Below are 27433 nucleotides of genomic sequence, written 5' to 3' on the forward strand. Positions count from 1 at the left end.
ATGAGCGCCGCCGCCGCAGCTTTTGACGCTCGCTGGTGTGTGTGTTATGAGACGTATTTTGTAAGGTGTCGCTGCACGTTATTTGTTTTCAGAGAGAGTCGGTTACACAAGCCGAGCACCAGCAGCGTCGTGAGGATACTGCGACTTCACTTTGTCCACAATAAGAGGCACATCTCTGAGCTGGAGAGCTTTCACTAGCTGTCATGTTTCCAGCCAGCAGATACTCGAGTAAAGGTACGTCAAGCTAATGGCTAGTTAGCTGGGCATGCTTTGCTAGCAACTTAACTTACAGCGTTATCAGCTGTCACTGAAAATGTCTACATTTTAACTGCTGCCACTGTTTCTCCACATGTGTGCAACTTTATTTTAAGGTTTTCTAACAGCACAAGTGTTAGCATTATCCCAAACAACATAGCATGTCAGTTAATGTTAGCATCAAGCTATAATGTAGGTGAAAGTTGAACCAGAATATAGGTCGAGTGGACGGTGTCCTTGTCCTGGGTTATATGTCTAAAACACACGTTAACACGTATTCCCATATTACACATACATTGCCAGTGTTTCAAAACATTACAAGCAAGTTTGAAGTTGTTGTAGGAGAAAGTCTGATGACTTTGAAGTTAAGGTTAGCTTCGCTCTTCTTCCTGCTGGCATGGTGCTGCAGTTTCAACTTCACAAGTGACAGCTGCTTGACGCACAACTGTATTCCCTTGAGTATCTCCCACTTAACTTTTAATATTCTGCTTAATATTTGCTGAGGTAACACTTCTTCACAAGTCATCTGATTTATTTTTTCACATGTGAACTTTATTGAATTGTGACCAATCTGTGTGATGTAATTTAGGAACTAGCACACTTCTCAGCTGATAAAAACACATGTCCACTAGTCTCAGCTGGTCTTGACTGGTCTTGTTGTTTCTCTCCTGCAGCCCACAGGTGTATCAGGGCATTGAAGACAGTGCAAACAGAGTATGCCACCCCACAGCTGTACACCAGACTACACAGACGGGCATGCTCCTCTGTGACCACACCCCAAATCACAACACACTACACCATCCACCCCCGAGAGAAGGATTCAAGATGGGAAGGTAAGCTTCTGCAGGGGTTCCCAAACTTTTCTGCCCACAACCCCCAAAATATAGGTGCCAAAGACTTGTAACCCCCACTGTCCCTCCAAATGGCTAAATGTTGCCTCATACTTCATAATTAGTTAGCCATGCACATGTGGTTTTGTTTCCTGTGCTGCTGTGGATTAACCTGCTGCAACTTATCCTTTTGTTAATGAACTGATAGCTAACCCATACTCTAACTTTAGGAGTAAGAAAGGCAGAAGACTGATGAAATGTTCTTATTTGCAGGGTTTTTATTGCAAATGTAACCACTATTTTTGTCTTAATTTGTACAATTATTGGTAAAATAAGAAAATTTAGATTACTTAAAAAAAAAAAAATAATAATCTGGAAGACATCTCGTGACCCCCCATTGGTTTCTCGTGACCCCCAGGGAACCCCTGAGCTACTGCACATTAAAGAAATCCATCAGCACTCTTAAATTGGTTCACATTTTAATCTGCAATGTATTGAGTCAATATAGTTTATACATTACTATCTTTGCACTGGATCTAAGCCTGCACACTAAATTGCAAATATATCAATATAGCATTAAGCATAGGCTCACAGTCCTTGGTCTTATGTCCTTGCTTGTACACCATTTCAATCAGTCAAATGAAGCTTTCGCCAGCTGTCAGCGGACTTCATATTAATTTATAATATTTTAGTGATTAAAAAACAACTATTTGGATTTATCTTGGATTAAGGAGAAACGTCACAAACACAAGTAATGTGTAAAAAATGAAGAATAGCAGACAGACACAAGAAACTGTGAGTTATGTTAGCTGATACACACTCTAGTATGTTTATTTAATACACTTCTTATTGATATCACAATGTTGAACAGTGTTATTGCATATGGGTTATTTTATATAGTATTATAGTATTATATTTTATATAAATCCTCCTCCTCACCCACAAAGCCCTCCACCACCAGGCCCCTTCCTACCTCACTGACCTCCTCCACCATCACACTCCTTCCCGTAACCTGCGCTCCTCACACGCCAACCTCCTGTCCCCACCTCACAGAACCAAGCACCGAACCCGGGGGGACAGATCCTTCTCAGTAGCCGCTCCCACCCTCTGGAACTCACTCCCCTCCCATATCCAAAACTGCTCTGACCCTTCAGCATTCAAATCTCTTTTAAAAACTCACCTTTTTAAGTTAGCTTTTCATTTGTGATTGTACTGTTGTTTTGTTTGATCTGTGTTATTTTTTATTTTTTTTGCTTGTATTGATTTTAACAACTGTACAGTGTCTTTGAATTTTTGAAAAGCGCTATATAAATAAAATGTATTATTATAGTGCAGACCTGGTGACAGATTTGCTGAACCAAGTATGGCAACATGGGAGATGCTTTTTTGTTAGAGGAAAATAGACTTAAAGTAAATATATATATATCATTATGATTGTTAGTTTGTATTTGTATAAGTAAATTAAAAACGCACTACATTTATATGGTTCAATTTGCTGTATATTTTATACTTCAATAAATATCTCAGAAAGAAATCATCTCAGAAAGAACATTTTTTTAAATATCCTGCAGCCTGAACTCAGTCACAACAAAAGTGATCCCTTACAACTGTTGAATAATTTAACAAAAATCTCAGGATTAAAACTGATTATTAAATGTACAGGATTCTTAATGGTAATCTTATTTTTTCATTGACTTCTTCTGTTTCTGAGGGGAAGGTCTTAAATCTCTTCCTTTTGTCCTTCCTCAGGTATGGAAATGGAGAGGTTTGCAGATGAGGCAGATGTGGTGATAGTAGGAGGGGGCCCTGCCGGTCTTTCAGCAGCCATCCGTCTGAAACAGCTTGCCAATGAACAAGAGAAGGAGCTGCGGGTGTGCCTGGTGGAGAAGGCCTCTCAGATTGGAGCACACACTCTGTCAGGAGCTTGTCTGGAGCCCACTGCCCTCGACGAGCTCTTTCCTGACTGGAAGGAACGAGGGGTGAGCGTTCTACAAAGGTGTATTGACTTAAAATCGTTAGGTCAGGAATAAACTGTGCAAGTTGAGACCGATTCTGTTCCAGTTTTGAGTCATGTGATTGCTTTGGTAGTCAGGCTGTGATCATCCCTATCGTGCAGTGTACAGGGTTCAGACCAGTCAGATTACTTTCTGGCATGCCGGATATGTTGGTCCGTTGACTGCTCTGTCATTGAACATAGATGCAAACTGATCAGCCTCAACATTATGACTCCCTTTGCTGCCTAATACAATCTAACACAACAGATCTACTAGAAATTGTACTTTTGCGATGCTTCTACATTATCTATTTTTGTTGACATGACAGAACAGTGATAACTGTTGAAGTCATATTCAATTTCAACTTTTCGTGTGTTGGACTTTTCAAAGGAAGCTTTATTTTCGATTGTCAAAGCTCCGTCCTGATTTAACACATACAGTGGGAGCACTCAGGTGGTGTTTGTCAGGTAGACTGCACCACGTGAGCACACAAATTAACAGCTACAGGTGTGTGTCGTAAATGACTCACTCGTAAGGTGCGAGTTCACTTCCTGCACCACATTTATAGAATGGTACAGTTTATGCCCAGCCTTAGGGATGGTTACATCAGGTGCTCCAGGTTGTCATTGTTTGTTGTGTCATACACTGTGTGACTGTCAGGAGAGTTATAAATAACATAGACACAACACTTGTCTTAGTAGAACAGAGTTCATCATGTGTGAAGCTGCATGTATCTGTGTAAATGTTGTACGAAGTAGATCTGAATATTGATACAGGGTTTTGTAAATTTAAAGTTATTATTTGTTTTATTTCAACTTTCAAATCCTCTTAAAGTCAAACTCTCAACAACACAAATTGTGCTCTCGTCACAGGCACCCCTCAACACTCCAGTGACCGAAGACGTGTTCAACATTTTAACAGAGAAACACAGAATCCCTGTCCCCATTTTACCAGGTAAAAGCCTGCTTTATTCTCTACACTATTAATCTGAGAAGATGTTTAAGACTCTGACTGAAACCACTGAAATGTCAATGAAAGGCCATCTTTGAAAGGCAGAGGTCGGAATTACATCTTTAACTTTCTATGTTATTTGGCCTTAGAGGAGAAAAAGCTGCAGATAGGTGAGAGCGTAGAGAACATGCTTTATGGCTCAAAGGTGAAGGCTGAATGAAATCATAGGCGGCACCTATGAAATTGCAAACAGATGAAACTCGCTATCAGGAAAATTGTGATCAGTTGTAAACACAGTTCTTTATATCCATGTGTTCGACCTATTGATTCTGTTATGTGGAGACTGTTTGTAATCTGTCAATGTTAGTGTGTTCAAACCTTATTTTTCTGTACATTTTCAATTATAGTGTCATATACTTACACATCACACCAATTTTAAAGTCTCTGCATTGGCTTCCAGTATCTTTTAGAATAGATTTTAAGATTGTTTTATTGGTTTTTAAATCTCTTAATGGTCTTGGCCCTTCTTATTTATCAGATTTGCTTTTATCATATGAGCCAGTGAGAGCACTCAGGTCTTCAGGTAGCGGACTTTTAATTGTACCAAACATAAAAACTAAGACCTACGGTGAGGCAGCTTTTTATTATCACGGCCCACGCCTGTGGAACACCCTGCCTGAGGACCTGAGGGCTGCCCAGAGCATAAATATTTTTAAAGGCAAACTCAAGACCTACCTTTTTAGTCTTGCTTTTAACTAAGTTTTATTTTTATTCTTAACAGTTTTATCTATTTATTTATTATCTATTTCAAATTTAGTCACTTTTATTCTACTTTATTTATTTGTTTATTTATTTTATGTCTCACATCTTATTTTATTTTAATGGTTTAATATTTTAGTCTTTTATTATCTTAGAAATGTATTTTACTTTGGTGATTTTAATTTCCTGTTTTGAGTTTTAACATCTTATTTTACCTCCAGTGTTTCCTCATTCAGATAACATGAGAGTGTTTCCTCAGTTCGTTCAGCAAATTATTTAGATTTTTTTATTTATTTATTTTATTTTTATTGTTTTCAATACTATTGTTGCATATTGTGTTGTTAACCTTAGGATTGTGGGGTCGGGGCTGGGGCTGGGATCTTTTTCTTAATTTATTCTATTTTAAGTTATTTTTCTTGTACAGCACTTTGTGTTACAATGTCATTGTATGAAAAGCGCTTTGTAAATAAAGTCTGATTGATTGATATATTTTTCCATAAAGAGAACTGATGCATGCAGGAATATGACAATGTTTCATGGGATGTTATGATATACATGGAGCTTTTTTTTTAAACCTGACTATATACATTTCTTTGGTCATTTTAATGACAAAAATATGGAATAATTACAACTGAAAATTGGTCTGCAGGGTTATACTAATGTTATCAATTTAGAGGATGTGTTGATCAATCAGCAGTGCTGTTATAATTTAGTGTGTTTTTTTTCCTCCTTGTCCGTAGGTCTGCCTATGGTGAACCATGGTAACTATATTGTGAGGCTGGGGAACTTTGTACGCTGGCTGGGGGAGCAGGCAGAGGAGCTCGGGGTGGAGATTTACCCTGGTTATGCTGCATCTGAGGTGAGTCATCCTTAGAGTTGTTGTGTCTTTTATTTATAAGCTGCATGCAATATAAATGTGTTGGAACATTTTTATTTTCACTGTGTGATAAAGTCAGGTAAGTAGGGGAGCTGTGGATATTTAGATCATCTTACATCTAACACATTTTCTCAGACACAGGTGTTCTGATATTGCAGAGCCTTGTGCATTAGTTGTCTCTGGCATTTAAACTGTGTTTTATTTATTGTACAATGTGTGTTTTTAGGTTTTTGAAAACCTAGAATAACTTACACCACTGTTGTGACTTTGAGTCCTGGAACAATTGCAAAAAAGTTGCTTCTCAGACTTTGTGCAGCAGTTGACTTATCGATCAGTAAATTTTCCCATAGTGTCTTTTATAAATTTTACCAGTTACACGCCTTACGTTTCAATCGATCTTCGGCCGGTCAAACAGAGACCACTGTCAGAGTTTGTTCTTGGTAAACTCTTCTAATCAATACAGTTTCTCTCCTCTCGCCTCCAGCTGTTTACCTTGTCTGTATTTCTTTGTCTAGGTTTTGTTTCATGAAGATGGAAGTGTGAAAGGAATTGCCACCAATGATGTCGGCATTGCCAAGGATGGTTCACCTAAGGTACTGACAACACAAAAGTGTGTTTGTTATACAGGTCGGCTGTTGTCTGTCAGAGTTTTCCATCCCACGCTTTGGTTACATGGAAAATAACAAATAAAGGCCAGTCTGTACAATGTTAGAACCATAAGTGGCGTAGATACAAAAAGCCTTTTCTGAAAGACACAAAGGGGAAACAACCAACAGCTCAAGCACTTAACCAACCTCTTTTTTCAGAGAGCATGGAAAAACCGTGCTTGTGTACAGCAGCAAGAATAACTGACAGGTTGAAGTCTTACAGCAAAGATGTTCTCTAACATCTTACTCACATTAATTGTACAGACCATTTTAGAGTATCAATTTGAAAATCAAAACCACCATAAAGGGAAGTAGTTTTTCTGTTTTTGGTTGAAAAGGTTGAATGTCATGTTTCTGTCTGCTTATTCTAAAGGGGGATGTTCTCAGTTGTATTAATTCAACTTGTGCTTTTCATTCATGAAGTACATTCATGTCTCCTCTTCTGCTTCTGCTTCAGGATGTTTTTGAGAGAGGAATGGAGCTCCATGCTAAGGTCACGCTGTTTGGAGAGGGCTGTCATGGTCATTTGGCCAAACAGCTCTACAAGCAATTTAACCTGCGAGAGAACTGTGAGCCGCAGACCTACGCCATTGGCCTGAAGGAGGTAAGTAATGCATACCGCCCACAATTATATAATACTGGTTAGAGCAGGGGTTCAGGGGGTCCCGAGACACAAATCAGGGGGTTGTGAGATGTCTTCCAGAATGTTGTTTTTTTTTAAGTTACCAAAAAAAAGTACATTTTACCCATTATAGTCAAGAATATCTACAGAAACAGTAGCTAAACTTGAATTAAAACCTTGAAAATAGAAAATGTAATGAGTTTTCTGCCTTTCATGTTGCCACGCGATTCCTAAGTTTATGGTTAGTGAACAGTTAATTATCAAAAGCATCAGTAGCAGCAGGTTAATTCATAATGTCACAGGAAACACAGACACATGCTTATATAGATGGGCTAATTTTCAACAGACCAGCTAAATGAAGCCGCATTAAATCACTTTGAGGGACAGTGGGGGTTGCAAGACTTTGGCATTTATATTTTGTGGGTTGTGGGCTGAAAAGTTAGGGAACCCCTGGGTTAGAGGGTTTGTGGTCTTTAATTTGGTTTTGCCCTGATGTGGTATGACTGATCGTGCCAAAGGACTAAAGTCCAACCAGAGGAGCTGAGCAGGCTGTAATGTTTATTTATTTACCAACTAAATGTACTTTAATCTTTACTAAACCTGAAGTAGAAGTAGTAGTTGTACAAAAATAAGTATTGTTGCCCTGTGATAGCTTACAAATTGCAGATAGTTTGTTTAATCTTGACGTTGGTTAAGGTTCCTTTCTGCTGTGTTTCTTAACAAAGCAACTTCTCCATGTGTTCCAGTTGTTGACATAATTTAATCTGCTTCCTGTACACTATAATTTCATGAACAAAGGGACCCATCACCTGGCCTGTCAGGGAGTGAATGGAGAGGAACACAAAAAAGAAGTGGTGCTAAAAGAGGAACTGTGGTTGATAACTCTTGTCCCCTCCGTGTTTTTTTTAAAGGTGTGGACGATCGATGAGAAGAAATGGAGGCCGGGTAGAGTGGAGCATACGGTGGGCTGGCCCCTGAACAGGAACACGTATGGAGGCTCTTTCTTGTACCACCTGAATGAAGGAGAGCCACTGGTGGCCTTGGGTTTTGTGGTGAGTGCCTCTTTGTATACATTTTGTCAGTGATGTAAACAGATGTGGCAGCTGGGTATCGTGCAGGCAGTCGATCAGCTCCGGATGATTCTTCCGCTTCTGAATAAATTGTGAAGTCTGGGCTGTCCGCCGTTATTAGAGAATTGTTCATGAAGATTGAATTGATTTCTCTGTATCTTTAGTGCATATAATCTGCAGAGGAGAGTTTTCAACCCTTTTCATCTTTAATGGATTTGATCCAAAGCAGTTTATGCACGTCTCTATAGGTTATTTTGATGTCTGTCTACTCACAATGCCAATTAGAAACGAAATGAAATCGCCTGTGGACGTTTGGCGTAGATATTTAAAAAACTCTTCAGTTTAAGACGGTGAGAATCTCTGAAACTGACAACAGCTCAAAGTCTTCTTTTCCTTTGATTTTCCTCTGTTCTTTAACGTTCATCACTTTACATCAATTAGAGCTAACACAGCTTCGTCTTTGTGTCGCTGAAAGACGCTGAAAATTGAATCTCAGATTTTTTGCCAACTTATCCTTGAGTGTTTTCCGTCTGGCTCCAAGACGTCTGCACTCAGCTTTGCTTTGGTATTCTCTGCCAGGCCCTCCTACACCACGCAGGCACAGATGATTATTTGGAAAAAATTGGACTGAGTCATAACCCACAGATAATGAAAAGGCATAATAAAGACAGGTCTTAACAATTTTTCTTCCTATGCTTCTGTACAGACACTAATTACTAACCAAAGCTGATTTCACTTTATTGCAGCAGCTGATTTGTATTTGCCTTCTATGCGTTGACATCCCCACTTCATGCAGATTTATTCTAAAATGCAGAATCTGGGCGCTGATGGCTGAGCGGTCTAAGCACCCCACATACAGAGGCTATAGTTCTCGTTGCAGAGGTCGCCGGTTTGAGTCCCGGCCTCGACCATTTGCTGCATGTCTTCCCCCACTCTACTCCCCACATTTCCTGTCTCTCTTAAGCTGTACTATCTAATAAAGGCACAAATGCCCCCAAAATATAACTTTAAAATACAGAAGATGAGACAATATCTTAAACTCCCTCGTCAGAGTCTGAAGGTGGATGCTGTGGTGGCTGAAATTCTGAGTGCTGCTCTTACCCAAGGCAGTGTCAGCGGTGGCAGAGCAGGGACAGACTGAGCATGTTGCAGCTTAAATAGATCCCCACATGGGAAAATACATTGGTCATGTGATTTTGAGGATTATGTATGTGACATGTGAAATCATAGTGGCTCAAGTTGCCTGCCTGGACTAGCTTGCAGACATCGTTCTATTGATTTAAGTCTGAGTAAAGCTGTAATTATGCTAATTAAAAGCCTCCCCTTGGCATGAAGCTGTCGTCACTATGTTATGTTTGTAGCCAGGTGATGAGTCATGAGGTTTTCTACAGGATTTACTGTCCAAATTAGTTTAGTAAATTAGACTCATCTGTTCAGAGTAATTAAGCCTCATAAATCACTTTCAGTGTTCCCCTCCCAGTCCAAGACCTTTCTTATCCAGTCCAAGAATTTGTCCGGACGTCAGACTGAGAGAGTCTCAATGGTTACAGTTTTCTTCTACTTGGAGACATGTTGATGCAGGTGTAAATGACATCCTGTGATTTTAATTTACATATATGACCTCCATACTTTGTCACTTATTTAAGGTTTTACATTAAAAACTAGTACACAAATATGATGAGTGATTCAGCTCCATTTAATTCTTCTCACAGCAGCTCCAGAAAACAAACGAACACATCCTACATTTTCCACTTTGCATTTGACTTCCATATGTATCATACTTGTTTTTTCTAAAGCAGCAGTTTTTCTCTCACTCCAGGTGGGTCTGGACTACACCAACCCGTACCTGAGCCCCTTCAGAGAGTTTCAGCGCTGGAAGCATCACCCCTCTGTCGCTCCCACACTCGAGGGAGGCAGCAGGATAGCATATGGAGCCCGAGCACTGAACGAGGGAGGATTACAGGTATAGAATATTTTTATTTTAACAGTAAGGACTCTTGTTTGGTATAAAACTTGAAAATACAAACTTTCTTGTTCCTGTTTTCATAGTTAAAACTTTGAGCTGTGAAGAAAACAGGCTTGTGCTACCTCATGTTGAACGAAACAAACTCGAACACTGACTGAATAGAAATGTCAAAGTGTTGCTATGTTTCTATAAAAATCACAAATGTTCTTATAGTTTGTGTTTGTGCAGAAAAGGCAGACTTATATTTTATTAAAGTCATCAGCAGAACTCTGCATTTAGAATCAAATTTACTTAGCAACCACATGACTGATATTACAGCAGAGAGAAGAGAAGTCAAGCCATGAAGTTAATCAACAACTCACTGATAAGTAAGTGTGTCAGGGTTATTTAAGTTTGAGCAGTGAAACACTTATTTGTCTGCATCATTTTATCATGGGCTTTTTTATAAAACTGCAAATCCTAATGTAAGAAAAGCTAATCTCAGGGCGCCGTTGGCCTATTGGTTTCAGCACACGGCCCATGCACAGAGGCTATAGTTCTCATCACAGAAGTCATGGGTTCAAACTCCTGGCCTTGACCATTTGCTGCATGTCTTCCCCCACTCTCTAGTCTCCACATATCCTGTCTCTCTTCAGCTGTCCTATCAAATAAGAAAAAAAAATGCCCAAAAATATGATTTTTTTTAAAAAAGAAAGAAAAGCTAATAACCTCTGATCCATTAGTTCCATAATATTACTCCTAACTAGACCAGACCATATTTACAGAGAAGAGTTAGGGCCACTGAAAAATAAAAAATCAGGGCAGGCGAGAAAAAAAAAATAATTACGGTGTAATTTTTTTAAGTTCTGAGACTTTCCTGACTTTAATTTCAGAATCCTGACTCTAATCTTAGAACAGTGACTTTAAACTTAGTATCCTGACTTTAATCTTAGTATCCTGACTTTAATTTTACATTCCTGACTTTAATCTTACAATCCTGACTATAATTTTACAATCCTGACTTTAATCTGAATATCCTGACTTTAATCTTAGTATCCTGACTTTAATTTTACAATCCTGACTTTAATCTTACAATCCTGACTTTAATCTTAGTATCCTGACTTTAATTTTACAATCCTGACTTTAATCTTAGTATCCTGACTTTAATCTTACAATCCTGACTTTAAATTTACAATCCTGACTTTAATCCTACTATCCTGACTTTAATCTTAGTATCCTGACTTTAATCTTAGTATCCTGACTTTAATTTTACAATCCTGACTTTAATCCTACTATCCTGACTTTAATCTTAGTATCCTGACTTTAATCTTAGTATCCTGACTTTAATTTTACAATCCTGACTTTACTCTTAGTATCCTGACTTTAATCTTACAATCCTGACTTTAATTTTACAATCCTGACTTTAATCCTACTATCCTGACTTTAATCTTAGTATCCTGACTTTAATTTTACAATCCTGACTTTACTCTTAGTATCCTGACTTTAATCTTAGTATCCTGACTTTAATTTTACAATCCTGACTTTAATCCTACAATCCTGACTTTAATCTTAGTATCCTGACTTTAATTTTACAATCCTGACTTTACTCTTAGTATCCTGACTTTAATCTTAGTATCCTGACTTTAATCTTAGTATCCTGACTTTGATCTTACAGTTCTGACTTTAATCTTCGAATTGTGACTGTTATTTCAGATTTTAAGTACACCTTAAAATTTTTTTTTCCTTGCCTGCCTTCTAAGGAAGTTTTTTTTCAGTGTCCCTAACCTCTCTAATATAAATTGGATTATGAGTATACATGACTTTATTAAATAATTAATAATTTCTTATGTATATTCTACACTTGTGTCAGAATCCACTGCCTTACATAACAGATAAGTTACCGTTAACTTAAGACAGGCGGGTGAAGTAAGAATAGCAAGCTGATTGTAAATCATGATGACAGTTTTTCTTTCAGGTGTTAATATAATTTCTGACACTGCTGCAGCGTAGTTTCATTGTGTTCATAACAAGTTTTCTGCTGAGGTAAAATACTTCAACATGTTAAAGGTTATTTGTAAGTAACAGGAGTATTCTAGAAGAAGCACGGTCACTGCTCACTCAAATCACACGGGTCAGTTGAGGTAGTCAGGAAATAAGCTTGTTTCCTCTGGAGGATTTTCATGCCCCAGTTGAAGAAGACCCAAAACAAGCAGGGATCATATATCCCACATGGCCTAAGAAAACCTCAGAATCCTCCAGGAAGAGCTCAGTATTTGTTCAGGATGCACTTTAACAGACGTCATGGTTCTTAGGTCTAAGTTAACATTCTCGACATCTCTCCTCTTGCTCTGCAGTCCATCCCAAAGCTGACGTTCCCTGGAGGCCTGCTGATCGGCTGCAGCCCCGGCTTCATGAACGTCCCAAAGATCAAAGGCACTCACACGGCCATGAAGAGCGGCATGTTGGCTGCTGAGGCCATCTTCCCCAAAATCACAGCTGAGAACCTTGAGTCAGAGACGACAGGTACCAAATTTAACACCCTCTGATTATCATGATAGAAGCACCTGTAGCTGCTTTCAATTCCCTCCAGTTACTCCATGAACAGTCATAGTGGACAGAGGACTCACCTGAGCTGAAGATCCATGAGAGACAGGGTGTAGACAAAAGATAATTAACATGTGAGATGCATTGAAGACTTACTTCTAAGTTACATAATCACAAAGCACCGCAGCAAGTCTTCACTGTAGCAGATGAACTGCCAGGTCGCAGCATTTGTCAGTGTAGAAGATTAGACAATAAAGTTGTCTCAATATGCTTTCAAGACGTACAATCAGGCGGAGCGAAACTGGATGAAATCTTCAATCATCAATCAAAACATTATACAGATGTCAGCAGGAATCACCTCACAATCATGCTTCATTCAAGCTGCTTCCATAGAGAACAGCCACAGAGGGAAACTAACCATCAGGGGCGTTTTTAAAAATGTGTAAGTTGTTGGCGGCAGCATATGATCTATTTTTCATTTACATCTAGTTCTCTGAAGCATGATGGAAAAATAAAAATGTGATTTATTTGATACAAATTTCCTATAATCTGGAAAAGATGAGTGGACAGGTGTAATAATCTTAAAGGGTTAAATCCCCCCAGTTCTGTCATGATAGATCAATTTCAAACTGCGATACAACACCAGTGAAAAAGTAACTATATTGATACATTTCTTGTTGCTGGGGTATCAAAACGTGTAACTCCTGGGCACTGTTACAGATCTAAGCTGGGGAATTTTGGAAATATTCCAAGTTGGAAACTTTCCATGGGAATTAATGGGAATTTAATGGAAAAGTCTCATAAATATTTGTTTGGTTATAAGCAGACATCCATCCAAAATAATCCAATTAAAACAGACTTATTTGTAAGTAGAACTTTATCAAGTGTTAAATATTTGATTGAACAATCAATTCTTATATTGAAGAATAAAAACATGAATGTTGAGTTAAATATTAATAATCCCCCCCCAGACGCAACCCATTCAAAAATGAACAAAAATGCAATCCCAACAAAGTTCCATTCAAAATGTGAAATGAAAAGAGCTCCTCTCCCTCCAAAAAAAGTCCCATTCAACATGCAAATACAGAAGCATCTTCCCTCAAGCTTCTCAAGCCTAGCCTCTGCAGGTTTCTAGGAATCATCTGTGCATGTGATGGAAGTTTGCATCCACTTGTGATTTAAAAAGTTAAGAAGTGCTTTATGGTGAATTTAATAATTTTCTCAGAGTTCCCCCTATCAAAAAAGAAGAGAAAAGAAAAAGTGGAATGAGCGCTGTGCATTATGGGAAACAGTACGTAAGGTAGACTGGTCCGATGCATACTGTGAGATTTTCCCGAATCAGTAGACATCCGGGGAGTTTTGGCATACTGCAGATTTTGCTCTTGTTCACATACTACATAGTACATACTAACTTTTGGCCAAATCAGTATGTACTGCTAGTATAGTAGGTGGTTTCCAAAACAGCCACTGACTCTTCATCAAAAAAGGAATTAAAATAGCATATAAAACTAGGGATGCTCCGATCGATCGGCCACCGATCATTATCGGCCGATTTCTGTGAAAAAGTATGTGATCGGTGTTTGCCGATCAAAGCCTTTCATTGCCGATCACAAAAAAACATCACCTGTGGCTCATACTTTGCAGCCTGCAGCCCGAAGAGGACCTGTGTGTAATGTGCCCCCTCCCCCTTTCCTTCACACTGCGCAGGCGCCCAGCGGCAAACCACAACAAACATGTCTGCCGTGTGGAACTTTTATACAGTCTGTGAAAGTGATGTAAAGTTTGCATCCTGCAACACATGCAACGAAAAAATACCTTGCAGGGGAAGCACGTTAAAAAAGCCTCAACAAAACCAATTTAATAAGACATTTAAAGAGCAAACACTTGGCGGAGTATGGTGAGGTTTTGAGGCTCACGGCAGTGAATGAAAAGAAGACAGCCTGAGCAGCATCAGTCAGACGGCAGCTAACACAGCCCACGGTGGCAACACTCGCCTGTATGAGCGTGACAGTCAGAAGGCTAAGCAAATAACCCGAAAAATAATTGAATCGGGCTAGATGAGCCTTTCTCGGGTTCCGCCGACTGCTCTCTCACTTGGAGTCCCGCTACGTGCTACCGGGATGTAAATAATTCACAGACGTAGCGCTGTCAGAGCTCCACCAGACAGACAAACTTGTGAGACATATTGTCTTTTATTTATTTGACTTTCTGCACTATTTAGCCTGTTGAGAGCCTTAATGTTTCCAATCTGTTAAAGATTGGGTTACTGATAGCAGGTACATTTAAGTGTGTCTCAGTTGTCCTTTCGACTGAATAGTTGCTGCATTGTGCTTGCAAGTTGTTTTTTTTGTATTTTTTCTCTTGAAGAAGTTAGTAAAAAGACCTTTTTTTCTAAATTAAGGTGATTTTATGGTTCCTTTTTTCCCAGATGATGTAGCACTCAACATAACTGAATTGAAAAATGTACAGAAAATCCATGTGATCGGTATCGGTGATCGGCAGTGATCGGCACTCATGGCTGATCGGTATCGGAATCGGCAGCATAAAATCTGATCGGAGCATCCCTATATAAAACTATACTGTACTATGTATAACTTTGCCTCATACACAACCTGCACATTGTGCTGGAACAGAAACAGTCACAGGAGCAGACCAACATTCATCAGACCCTTAATCATAATAACAAGCAAACATAATGATTTTTCTTCAAATTAACACTAACTGAAAATCAAACATTTCCTCTGAACTATAATTCATAATCAAGTGGAGGTGTGTGGTGCCTGTACCTGCAGAGTGTGCACACTGTGTTTCTAATTTACTCACAGGTAATTTTATTCATTGGGCATCAGTCATTGTGTAGTGATGTGAAGCTCCCTGATAACAGTTAACAGAGTGCGACGAATAAAGAACATGGAGACCTCTCCTCTCGGTCTGCAACACACATCAACTCATTAGACGCTGAAAGGACTCCACGAAACGTCAGCACCTGCAGACGTGTGAGGAGAGTTAGTGATGAAGTGACTGAGGAGAGAGCAGAGAGACACGGCACGGCAAGACTTCAGAGGCACATTTACAAAATCAGCACGATACTGATTGTTTGTGCCGAGGTGTGGACGTGTTTTAAAGTTCTTCAGAGAGACGCTCCTGTGAAACACTCTGACAATTAACTCTCATTTTCACTTTGGCTGCTTTTTACTTTATCAGCGTTTTCTCTTTGATCTTTGTCTCTCTGTCGATCGACCACCCACCCACGCTCACTCACGCTCTTCTGTTGAAGACATGGCTGGAGATTTCATTTATCAAAGGCTTTGGTGCTTTGTGATACTGTCGGACAAAAAAAATATGCTTCAAAGCACATGGAATCTACTATCATCCTTAGCTTTTTTCAAACAGTTCTAAATTGAATACAGGAAGCCTGTGTATGTTGGATTTAGTTTTTTATCTGCAGTATATATTTATACAAATATGATGGTTCTAGTTTTATGAGCCTGAGTTGAAGTCACTTCTGAAACAGCTAACGTGAATGCCGTTCAGTGAGTGCCACTATAAACTTTTCTGTCACAGTTTTGGTTCCTGCTGTATTTCTTTCCAGTGTGTGTGTGTGTGTGTGTGTGTGTGTGTGTGTGTGTGTGTGTGTGTGTGTGTGTGTGTGTGTGTGTGTGTGTGTGTGTGTGTGTGTGTGTGTGTGTGTGTGTGTGTGTGTGTGTGTGTGTGTGTGTGTGTGTGTGTGTGTGTGTGTGTGTGTGTGTGTGTGTGTGTGTGTGTGTGTGTGTGTGTGTGTGTGTGTGTGTGTGTGTGTCCTCGTAGATAAGCACAGTCCACTAAACTGAGTGTGAAACGTTCATACGGGTTATTTCTTCAAGTGGAAACCTCAACACTCTTTGAAATGTAGCGTGGGGGAGTACACCTGACCGCATTTGAGACACTTAATTGAATATTCTGAATCCTCACAGGACTCCATATATCTGAGTACAGTGATAACTTGAAGAGCTCGTGGGTGTGGAAAGAGATGCAAGCAGTCAGAAACATCAGACCGTCCTTCCATAATTACTTCGGCCTGTACGGAGGGATGGTCTACACCGGGATCTTCTACTGGATCTTCAGAGGGAAGGAACCCTGGACCCTTAAACACTGTGGTCAGTATGAAGGAGCTGAGTCATTGTCTTGAAGTGCATGCAAAGAGCTGATTCCCATAAAGATTAGAGAAGAGCAGAGGGAACACAGGGATCATGTATTTCTTGTAAGCTGATTCTGAAGGAAGAGATGTAATCAGCAAATTAAACCAAATAAACAAAGAAGGACATTTTCTGTTTATCCCACTAGAATATTTCATCCCAAAGATTTGTATTCCTCTTGTGAAAACTAAATATAAGTTTGAAAACAAGCACTCAGAAATCCAGTTTTGACTCTAGGCGTATAGTATGAAAAACCTATTAAACAGCACAGCACTAGAGCTCAATCGCAGTGGTTTGTCTGAAGGTCATGTTTGAGGTCATCTTATCAGCGAACAAAGAATCAACATTTCATAACCAACTGTGCTCCATCTGTATCAGGCCTTGATGCACACCAGCTGAAACCGGCCAAAGAATGTACTCCGATTGAATACCCCAAGCCCGACGGCAAGATAAGCTTCGACCTGCTCTCCTCTGTGGCCCTGAGCGGCACCAACCACGAGGGGGACCAGCCCCCCCATCTGACCCTCAGAGACGACAGCGTGCCGGTCAACAGGAACCTGGCTGTCTTCGACGGGCCTGAGCAGCGCTTCTGCCCCGCAGGTAACAACACGGCGACCCCTGAGCAGAGTCCTTCTCACTATTGTTATGTAGCAGAGTGCAAAGTGAGGTTCAGCAACAGTGAGAGAGAAAGTTCTCTGTCTGTTTACACTGCAGGGTTTCGTACGTAGGAAGCAGGGTTGACTGAGTTTCAGGCAATTATCTAAGAGTTTAGGAGGCTGAAATTAAATCTAACTATAGATGAAATGACTCATGAGGAAGCGGAAATTAATTAAGGATCTTTTATAATTATGCATGTCTTATCAAGCAATACAGCTAATCCTGCTGTGCTTTCTGCCGCCTCACCTGTGACTCAGCTTTTTGATTTGGACCTTTTAGAAAGACCAAACACATCGTCTGTATTTATCAGCTTTAATTAGAGGGACTACATACTTTTTATTGTTTCCTGACAGATATACCAAGCAACTGATCAGGATCAAATTTATAGTTTGAAAGAATACCTTAGTATCAGCCCCAAGATCTAAACTGCTACATATTATGGAGGTGTAGTCTGTGCTTGTTTCCAAACATTCAAACTTTGGCGCTCATGCTCGGTAGACCCGGCTGCAATTAGCCCAGACCACGTTTCAATATACTTCCAATTAATCAGTTTATTAAACAAAATCCTGATCAAAATTTTCCACAGCTCAAGGTCAAATAATCACGTTCTCTCTTTTGACTAAAGCAGAACCATTTTTTTATTTTCTCACACACACTTTAAAGCTCCTGTGAGGAACCTAGTGTCGACCATGTGGCACCTGCTGTCATGTGGCTGATTTTGTCCTGTATGTTTCCTCAGCGGTGTGTTCCGACAACAAACTCATCTTGCCTTCTGTGAACAGTCGAGTGCATCACACACTGTAGATATTAGCTGTGGAAAAAAGTTTTTCAAAAAGACACTTGTGCCGTTAATGATTCTGTCTGACACCTAACCCCCTGGTGTTGCTCATGTTAGTGAAAGTTAATGACCGCTGTCAAGGGGTTTTGACCTAAGGAATTGTCATTAATGACAGATCTGTAGTTTTTTCGCTCACACACATAGACTGTATAAATAATGGAGGTAGTACCCGTGACGTCATCCATCTGTTTCTGAAGCACTGCTTTGAAGCCAATCGTTGGCGGGAGCCATATTGAAAACCCTGAATTCAACCAAACTTCTGTCATAATCTTAATATCTTCTGAACTGTCACGTTATAAAAAAAATTCACCCCTGTACAGTGTGTGCCGATAGAGAAATTAGTTACGTAGACCGAAGCTGTTTTTTGAACCAGGCTATAAACATGTTTATTTCTGCTGCAAAGATCGTCTTTCTGAATGGGTGTGTATGTGGTTTCTGGTGTTTCTGCTGCCAGCCTCAAGCGGACCCTCGATGAACTGCAGTTTATAACACTTCCGCATGGGCTTCATATTTTGACACCGGAGGTTGCCGCTTGCTCAGACACTAACGTAACAAATGTATTATTACAGGCTTCCCTTACTTTCCAAAGACCTTTTAAGGACTTCCTGTTAAAGTTGAGGAAGAATAAAGAAATAGTTGAAATAGTCGATAAATGAGTCTGTCTGGAACTGCTGAAGGTCTTGAAATCCTCAGGTATCGTCATTTAATATGCAAGTGCTTCACAGTGACTCAGTGTTGCATCATTGTGAGTCACTTTGTTAGACATTGAGCAGATTCTGAGTGGGGGGGCTGTATTTGGAACACATTTAAACCTTGTCCTTGTACCACCCTCATTTTTGTGATTAAAAAAACTGGTTCAAAGTCAGGAAAGTTCTCTTTGAAAGAAGAAACACTATCCATCAATGGTTCAATGTCTTTTAAGATGTGTTCATAAGTTTTGAAACTCTTGCTAACATGTGAACTTCCTCTCTCTACCGTCCCTCTCAGGTGTGTACGAGTATGTTCCCATGGACACAGGGGACGGGATGAGGCTACAGATTAACGCACAGAACTGCGTCCACTGTAAGACCTGCGACATCAAAGACCCGAGCCAGAACATCAACTGGGTTGTGCCTGAGGGCGGCGGTGGACCTGCCTACAATGGAATGTGAAAGTCTTGTTTGTTTCTAGAGTTGTGTCGTGAAAGATGAAAGTATCATGCATTCAGGGCTACAGTATTGGCCAGTGAGTGGCAGATGTGCCTCAGTATGGATCTGAAAGTAACTATATAGCTGTTTTTAAACTTAAGAATAAAATCTGCAAAAATGAGGATAGAGCTGCATTTTTGGATAGATGGATTCTTAATGTATGCAGAGGAACAATTAAGTTATGTGGTAGCGAGCAAATTACAGGACCATGACCTCTGAACAGAAGTCAGTTTATAGTTCTGTATGTTTTTCTTCTATGAATTTCACAATGAGCATTAGAGACAGAAGAGGAGGATGTTCATTTGTTTGTTTTTGCGGGTGCTAATGGTTAATGTATTCACCAAACTGTAACTGAACAGGCAACATGTCCTCAAATCCAGACTCATATCAGGTACAATGACAGCATCTGATCTGCGCAGTATTGTACATATCATTAGATAATGATGACAGTAATTAATAAAGAACACTTCACTGTTATTGTTTGTTTTATTGACCTCTGTAAAAAACATAAATAAGAACAGACAGATGTTTATCAGGGCACTGTATCGAAATCCATTCCATGAAACGATACACAACTTTACCAGAAAACACTCGAGTGATAATCAGTGTTGAGTGTTTACCTTTTCTTTTTTTTTAGAGCAGTGGATTGAGCTGTGCATCACATTAACACTCAAACTATCATTACAGTGAAGATACTTGTCAGAATTAGACAGGTCCAAGCTTACAACACTTATTCCCTTGTAATACAGACTGTGAGACACATGTCACCTGGTTTCAGACTCCATGTCAGAGGAGGTGCAGCTTCCCACGCCGACATGACTTCAAATATTTAGAACCGTTAACAGGCAACAGTTCATTGCATCGGGAGGTAAACTGTTCAAGCAAACATTTTGGCATAGATCTTCTTCTCTTTCTCCTTCTCCTCCTGGATCTTCAGCTGCACCCTCTTCACCTCGTTGGCGATAGCTGTCAACAAGAAAACAAAAACTCTAAGTTCAGGTGAAACAAATGCAATTATCTTTACACTGAAGCTTGTCTTTTAAACATTTTCACTCAGTCGAAGACAAATGGAAGGTGTAAAGCTGCTGACAGCTCCTCTCTCATAGCAAGAAGCCAATTAAGCGGAGCCCCAGCTTTGTAGTAACCTCACAAACCTTGCGAACACCAGCTTTTCAGTATTCAGGGAATATATTACTTTCACATTGTACCTTTAAACCTCAGAATAAACTAAATACACCAAGTAATAAAGCAACCAAGAGTAAACAATACAATATATACGCTTAATAGGCAGGCTCAATTGGAAAAAAAATACCATGGGTTCCAGCTTTTTGCATTAATTAGGCTGTCATACAAACTTTCCATCACCCTATGCTCTCATTAGCATGTTCCTAACTTCACTTCTTACAAAGGTTTACACCAATTATGAATTGTATGTTAAACTGTGTGAATATGGTTACTTTCACGTGTCGTTTAAAATGCTAAGTTTTCACACATTTCAAAGAAACTTGTGAGCTCAAGCTGACGTGTCTCTGAAGAACTTTTTCACAAGCAACCCTTGAAAGCTGGGGTTGGTAGTCAGATTTAGATCAAAGTTTTTGTTAAACTGGTTAAAATGATCTTTATGTCCCGATGGTAATCAATACATAATGTGTTCTTAAAAAAGAGAGAGAAAAAGCTGCTATCTACAGCTGGAGTAAACCTGGGATTATGAAACCAACATTTCACGACGGAGTCCTGAGGAAATGCTACATTCAAATTAATGCTAGTTTTCTGTGACTACCAACCCTAGCTTTAAATTAGCTCCATAAAGTGTCTTCTGCTCACAGAAATTATTCAGTCAGTTAAAGGGGATTTTGTCTCTAGGTGGTTTCAGTTGTTTTGGCTTGTAGCTGGTATATGAGGCCATTTTTGTGCAATATTCAAAATAATGAATAACTGAACATTTCATCCAGAGGTAATTTAGATTCTTATTTTGTTGCATAACACTCATGAGGAATGAAAAGTTAAGTCAACATTATGCTTACAGGAAGTTATCTTGGAGGTTTTCCTCCAAGGAAAACTGTTTTAACAACAGCAGCTGTTTTTACCTTAACCCATATACACTCAGACTGAAGCTTAAACACCAGCAGTGTGTTCATTTCAACACACGACTGAAGTAACAGATTTTTCTAACACTTAACTTTCACCAAGCTCGTGATTTTCTTGTCCAAATGGGAAGAACATGAACCTTGACTTCACTTGACCCCCTGTAGCCTAGCTTGAATCAGTCATTAAAGTGAAAGTAATGAGATTAATTGAGGTCCTGCTTTTGACTCTCGGTGAGTTACTCGTCTAATTGTTCTCAATTCAACCTCAATTGAGCCAATTATGAGGAACAACAAACGTAGAAACAGTCTTAGTTGGAGTAGTGTGTGTGAATAAATGTGCTGCATATTTAGAGACAGATACAAGCTGAACTAACAGAACATGACGTACCTTTGTCCTCTGGAGTTATTCCCTGAGCTTTTTTCAGATCAACCTGAAAAAAAGAGCACAAAAACAGTTTCTTAAATTCAGCTGACACTTGACTGTTCTACTACCAAACATCTTTATATACAAACAAGAACCCATATAGACTGTATAACCAAGAAGATAAAGGGCTCCCCCTACTGACGGGCTGAAGTTAATACCTCTTCCATCTGATCAGATTGGACATGGGTTCAATTGTGAAATCATAACTCAAGTCAGTTTCTTCAAATTTGGTTTCTGTCATAATAATTTGTTCTTAAAGCGGGACCGACATCGCCTGCATGTGTCAACAGGGCTGTCAATCAATTATCTTTCTAACATCAAATGTTTGAGAAAGTAATTTGTCTTGCATTCTGATTTTCTAGTTTGACCATAGACTGTATAAAATATGGACGTAGTATCCGTGACGTCACCCATCTGTTCCTGAGAGCTGTTTTGAAGCAAATCGACGGCAGCAGCCATATTGGTAATGCGGAACTCAACTAGGCAGAGTGTGACGTAGTGTGAGTCTCTTAGCCAATGGCTGTGTGTTCCCGACCGGGAGTCACGTCAGTCATGTCCTTATTTGGGCAAAACTCATAATCTTAATATCTTCTTAACCATCACGTTAGAAAAAAATTCACCCCCCCGTACAGTGTGTGCCATTAGAGAGATTAGCGTTGTAGGGCCAAGACGTTTTTTGAACCAGGCTGTAAACATGTTTATTAATGCTGCAAAGATCGTCTTTTTCCCATTCATATCTATGTGGTTTCTGGTGTTTCTGCAGCCAGCCTCAAGCGGATTTTCGATGTATTGCAGTTTATATCACTTCCGCATTGGCTTCATCGTTTGAGACCGGAGTTTGCCGCTTGAGTTTGACCCATGTCCCATCTGCTAGAATGGAGGAGGCAGGCTTTAAGACTGATACTGCAGCCAGTCACCAGGGGGAGCTCTAACAGTTCTGGCTCCACTTGGGATAGCTGTTGTTCTGTGATGGGGAGGAATTAGCATTATGTCTGTATTACAGGAGGGGGCAGAGCCATAGTGTCTGAACCAGAATACAGTATTGCACAGAGTCAATAATAAACATGTAATTTCTATCTGTTAGTATTGAATATTTGAATGTTTCCATCAGTGTCTTTGGAGGAAGAAGTGTGTGTGCAGACGTTACCATGGCTGTGCTGTAATCTTTTAACCCCTGCCAGGCCTGAGCCCGGCGGAAAAGTGCCTTGGTGTTGGCTTGGTCCAGCTCCAAAGCCTGGAAGGCAAAACACAAAAAACACATCTAGTCCTTTTTCTTTGTTTGATTCAAGAGTTTATGAGTGTACGATCTTCAAAGGGCCCAAAATATTCTCCCTACCCCATGATCAGAAGAACAGGTCTCAAGAATATTAAGTACCCTTTACATTCAAGTGATGTGTGCAGTCATCTTCATCCTGCCAGAAATAAACCACCACAACAGGAGTATTATTAAACATACCTCATTGCAGCTCTCCAGAGCGTCCTGCCACAGCTGCATCTTCAGCTTACATGCTGCTGTGTTGAGGAAGCAGCTGAGAGCAATGGGTTCTAACTTCAGCTGAGCCTCCTCCTGAAGCAGCTCTCCACTCATCTCCAAGTACCTGCAGAAGAAGAGAAGCTCATTGTTGGTATAAAGGCGTGATGATGTCGTGTACTGCACAAAGTCTGAAGTGAAAAACAACGGGACCTGAAGTTAGAGCTCGACTTGATCTTCTTCTTTTCCTACTTCTATTGTTAAAGTCATAATGTTCAGGATGTTTGAAACAAAACCCTTGAAGTCTAAGAGCCTGCCTCATTCTACATGATTGTACATCCTGCATGTGATATTCTTTAGGACATTCTTCAAGGACATTATTTACACCATTTCTAGAATTGCTTCCTAGATTCTCTTTCACACTAAACAAAGCAGCTGTGATGAGATGAAAACAACACATATATTACCTGAGGGCTTTGCCGTACTTCTCGATGGCTCCTTTCCAGTCTTGATTCTTAAAAAGACTGTTTCCAATATTCTTCACGTCCTCAGCAACAGACAGAACTTGGTCAACCTGAAAGCAAATACAGATAAAAATGATTGAAATGATGAATATAAATATATAATACTCTCACAACTTTCATCTCATAGTTGATGTTATTTAAGATCAGTTTAAGATATCAGTTATTATATGACAGCATGATAACAGTGTTTAAAGTTCTGTCTGGGACACAGAGAAATTACAAAAAACAAAGTTCACTTGGCGGGAAACTGAATCCTCCTGACATCCAGACAGTTTGTAAACACGATGTTTAGCCCGGCTGTCTGAAGGACTATATTTGGAGGAGGGATCGAAAGTCAGCAGACTCAAAACACTGAAAAGAATCCATCATCCTCAATTTTCAGAAACAACTCTTAGAAATGTTGAGTTGAACAGTTTTTTTATGCACCCGGTGTTTGCTGTGCCGGTCCTGAATCTTGATATTGAGTTGGTATTGATCTTCAGACATGGAGTGGCATCTAACAGAGGAGGCAGGGCAGTCTGATGCTTGCTGTCTAAAGGCCGGTTTATGCTTCTGTGATGCCCATACGCAGCAGGGGGTTGACCCGCGCGGACATGAGCACCACATACTTGTGCGTCGAAGTGTCCAACTCGAGGGCAGTGTGGTCTCTCTGATAGCTGGTCGCCTACGATCTCTGTTATCTTTCCACAGCGATTCAGAGCGTGTTATGTTAATCTACAGCTGATACGTGTTGCTGTTTATCACACAGACATAATTACATGAAGAACAGAGAGGATGTGTAGGTACAGGAGCTATGCGGACCTCCGGCGTAGGCTACGCCGTCGATTCAACGCAGAAGTATAAATCAGCCTTTAGTCTGGTTGCATCCTTGAAAATCCGAGGAGTGGGGACCCGTTGGCCTAGAGGTCTAAGTGCATGCCCCAAATACAGAGCCTATAGTTCCTCGTCGCAGAGGTTGGAGGTTCCATTCCAGCCTTGACCATTTACTGCATGTCCTCCCCCCTGCTGTCCTATCCATTAAAGGCGAAAATGCCCAAGAAAATCAGAGGACTCAGATACTTACATCTTTAAAGTCAACCTCAGAGTCCTCAGGGAAGTCTGGGTGGGCGTCTCCTGATCCATCAGTTGCTGGGACACCCCAGCTGTCCCCGTCCTTATGCTCACCACAGTCTCCGATGGCACATGGCTGCAAAGGGAGACGTGGAGGAGAATACTTAGACACAGCGTACACAAATGTACAGACATACAGAATATGAGGCATTAAAGTGTACGTGCTTACCTTCACAGGAACATCCTCATTGGTTTCAATGGTCTCCAGCATCTTTACAACCCCCATCCCTTTCAACACCTGTCCGAAGATTACGTGCTTGCCATCTAAATGTGGCGTGGGAACGGTGGTGATGAAAAACTGAGAGCCATTGGTATTCGCACCAGCGTTGGCCATGCTGAGGAGGCCCGCTTTGTCATGCTGCACAAAGAGAGGAATTCATACAGAGGGCCAATTTATATAAGACTGCACTGATACACAGAAACAGTGAGTAAATATACAGCTGGAGGTGGAATGATTGATTCTTTCGGTCTGCCTCTTTTGGGCCAATTAAGCAAACGCAACAGAGATTGAGAGTGAGTGGAGAGACGGTGCAGTTTAAAAAAATGACAATCATTTGATGGGTAACTTGTTGGATGGCGAAACCCCTTAAAATGTTCCAGCTCAGGGCACCGGTTTGGCCTCGCAGTTAACAAAGCACCCTATGTACAGAGGCTATTGCCCTCAGGTCTGATTGAGCTGCCCACTCTCTCCCCACTTTCATTCTAGCTCTTCATCAGAATAATCAGGGCTCTAAAAGTTTACCTTGTAGTGGAAGTTTTCGTCCTCAAACTTCTCCCCGTAGATGCTCTCCCCACCGGTGCCGTTTTGGTTGGAGAAGTCGCCTCCTTGGATCATGAACTTCTTAATAACTGTCAGAAACAATTAAAGAGGCAGAAAACAGTGTAAATTAAACAGCCTGAACATCAATAGTGGGTCGGACTGACTCATTAAAACACCCAACGTTTCAATTAACCTATGATGATCCACTGAGTGAGTGCATTTTAACTAGGACATTAGTATTCAGAAGGCTTTCATAGGTGCCTTTACACACACAATATCCTGTTTACCTCCTTTTTAATTATCAATTGTGACACTTTTGTAGATTTTGTGTCCCGCTCTTATTCTGTTTATAAGCTTACGAGCTACATGCTCTTTAGTGTTAACTTCTTGTCTCTCTTCTTTGTGTATATCAGTCCTTTTGGGTCCCAACTTAAAGCAATGATCTCAAATCTGTGACCTGTGATTACAGTCAGATCACCTCAATGCAACGCAACACGACACCCTCTCTACTTTTAAGATCAGGCTTCAAACTTTCCTTTTTGATAAAGCTTATAGTTAGAGCTGGATCAGGCTTTTACCAGGTCTTGGTTATTCTGCTATAGGCAGAGACTGCAGGGGGGAACTGGTGCACTGATACACTGGGATCCTGTTTCACCCCCTTCCCCCCAACCCACCCCCCTCACTTACTTTAACTCTTCCTGTCCCATTGAAAGTTATTAACCATAGATCTTTCTGGAGTCCCTGAGCTCCCTTGTCTCGCAGGTTCCTCTGAGCTGCTGTAGACATCCTCCTGCTACAGACGTGCTGGTGGCAATACCAACAACTACTGCTGCTGCTGCTGCTACTACTACTACTCGTCTTATCACTATCACTGCTCCCTCTCTCTCTCTTATTCTCCTCTATCCCTCTTTCCAACCCCAACTCGGTCGAGGCAGATGCCTCTAACATGAGTCTGATCCTGCTGGAGGTTTCTGCCTGTTAAAGGAAGTTTGTCCTTGCTGCTGTAACTTGCTAAATGCTGCAAAGTGCTCTGCTCATGGTGGATTAAGATGAGATCACACTGAGTCCTGTATGTAAGATGGGACTGGATCTGATCCTGTCTTGGTGTTGGGTCTTTGTTAATAATTTAACATAGAGTACGGTCTAGACCTGCTCTGTTTGTAAAGGCGTCTTGAGATAACGTTTGTTGTGATTTGGCGCTATATAAATAAAGATTGATTGATTGAACACAAAGCTATTAAAAGTCTGACATGTATTCAGAGTTCTTCTTAAAGATTGAAGTAATCCAACAACAATCGATGGTGTTGATTTGAAAAAAGTAGCTCATGTCCAAGAAGCTACAGACGCTCAAAAGTGGTCAGAACACATTGACATTAATAAAAAGGATATCTCCTGCAGATTTCATTAAAAGTTACTTTTCTATTTTATTTGCAGTTTTTGGCAGAGTCCATTTTAGTTGTGATAACACCTGGGGACACAGTGAAATTGCTTAGCCAAAGTCCACTTGGTAGGACACTAAATCATCCAGACGTCCCCACTGTTTGTAAACAGAAAGTCCAACCAGACTGTCTAAAGACCTTTATCTGGAGGAGGGATCCAAAGTTAGCCGACTCTAAATATTGAAATAATCCATCATATCCCATTTTTGAACATCCATTAAAGATGAACAGAGTTTTATGCTCCAAGTGTTTATTGTCTCGATACTT

The 27433-nt window shown here is 40.3% G+C and overlaps 2 protein-coding genes across 2 annotated transcripts in view; one reads left to right on the forward strand and one right to left on the reverse strand.

Moving 5' to 3' along the window:
• etfdh (electron transfer flavoprotein dehydrogenase) lies at positions 1-19828 on the forward strand. The gene is made up of 13 exons (XM_034689732.1): positions 1-234; positions 930-1088; positions 2835-3064; positions 3952-4033; positions 5530-5648; positions 6182-6259; positions 6771-6917; positions 7847-7987; positions 9825-9968; positions 12305-12473; positions 16448-16630; positions 17048-17269; positions 19152-19828. Exons 1-13 carry the CDS (start codon positions 204-206, stop codon positions 19313-19315), a joined length of 1869 nt encoding a protein of 622 aa, XP_034545623.1. The 5' UTR covers positions 1-203; the 3' UTR covers positions 19316-19828.
• The window catches only part of ppid (peptidylprolyl isomerase D), a 9641-nt gene continuing 2026 nt past the window's right edge, over positions 19819-27433 (reverse strand). The window contains exons 3-10 of the mRNA XM_034689733.1: positions 25710-25816; positions 25137-25325; positions 24921-25043; positions 23801-23907; positions 23319-23460; positions 23010-23096; positions 21827-21869; positions 19819-20317 (exon numbers count right to left, since the gene is read on the reverse strand). Of these exons, the coding sequence (XP_034545624.1) occupies positions 20229-20317; positions 21827-21869; positions 23010-23096; positions 23319-23460; positions 23801-23907; positions 24921-25043; positions 25137-25325; positions 25710-25816 (887 nt within the window). The 3' untranslated portion in view covers positions 19819-20228. The remainder of the gene's footprint in view (positions 20318-21826; positions 21870-23009; positions 23097-23318; positions 23461-23800; positions 23908-24920; positions 25044-25136; positions 25326-25709; positions 25817-27433) is intronic.

Source organism: Notolabrus celidotus, chromosome 8 (genome assembly GCF_009762535.1).
Source record: "Notolabrus celidotus isolate fNotCel1 chromosome 8, fNotCel1.pri, whole genome shotgun sequence".
Lineage (NCBI taxonomy): Eukaryota > Metazoa > Chordata > Actinopteri > Labriformes > Labridae > Notolabrus > Notolabrus celidotus.

Coding starts and splice junctions, on each gene's coding strand:
- etfdh (XM_034689732.1), top strand. CDS start 204: ATGTTTCCAGCCAGCAGATACTCGAGTAAAG. Junction 235..929: donor CAGCAGATACTCGAGTAAAG/GTACGTCAAGCT, acceptor TCTCTCCTGCAG/CCCACAGGTGTATCAGGGCA. Junction 12,474..16,447: donor CCTTGAGTCAGAGACGACAG/GTACCAAATTTA, acceptor GAATCCTCACAG/GACTCCATATATCTGAGTAC.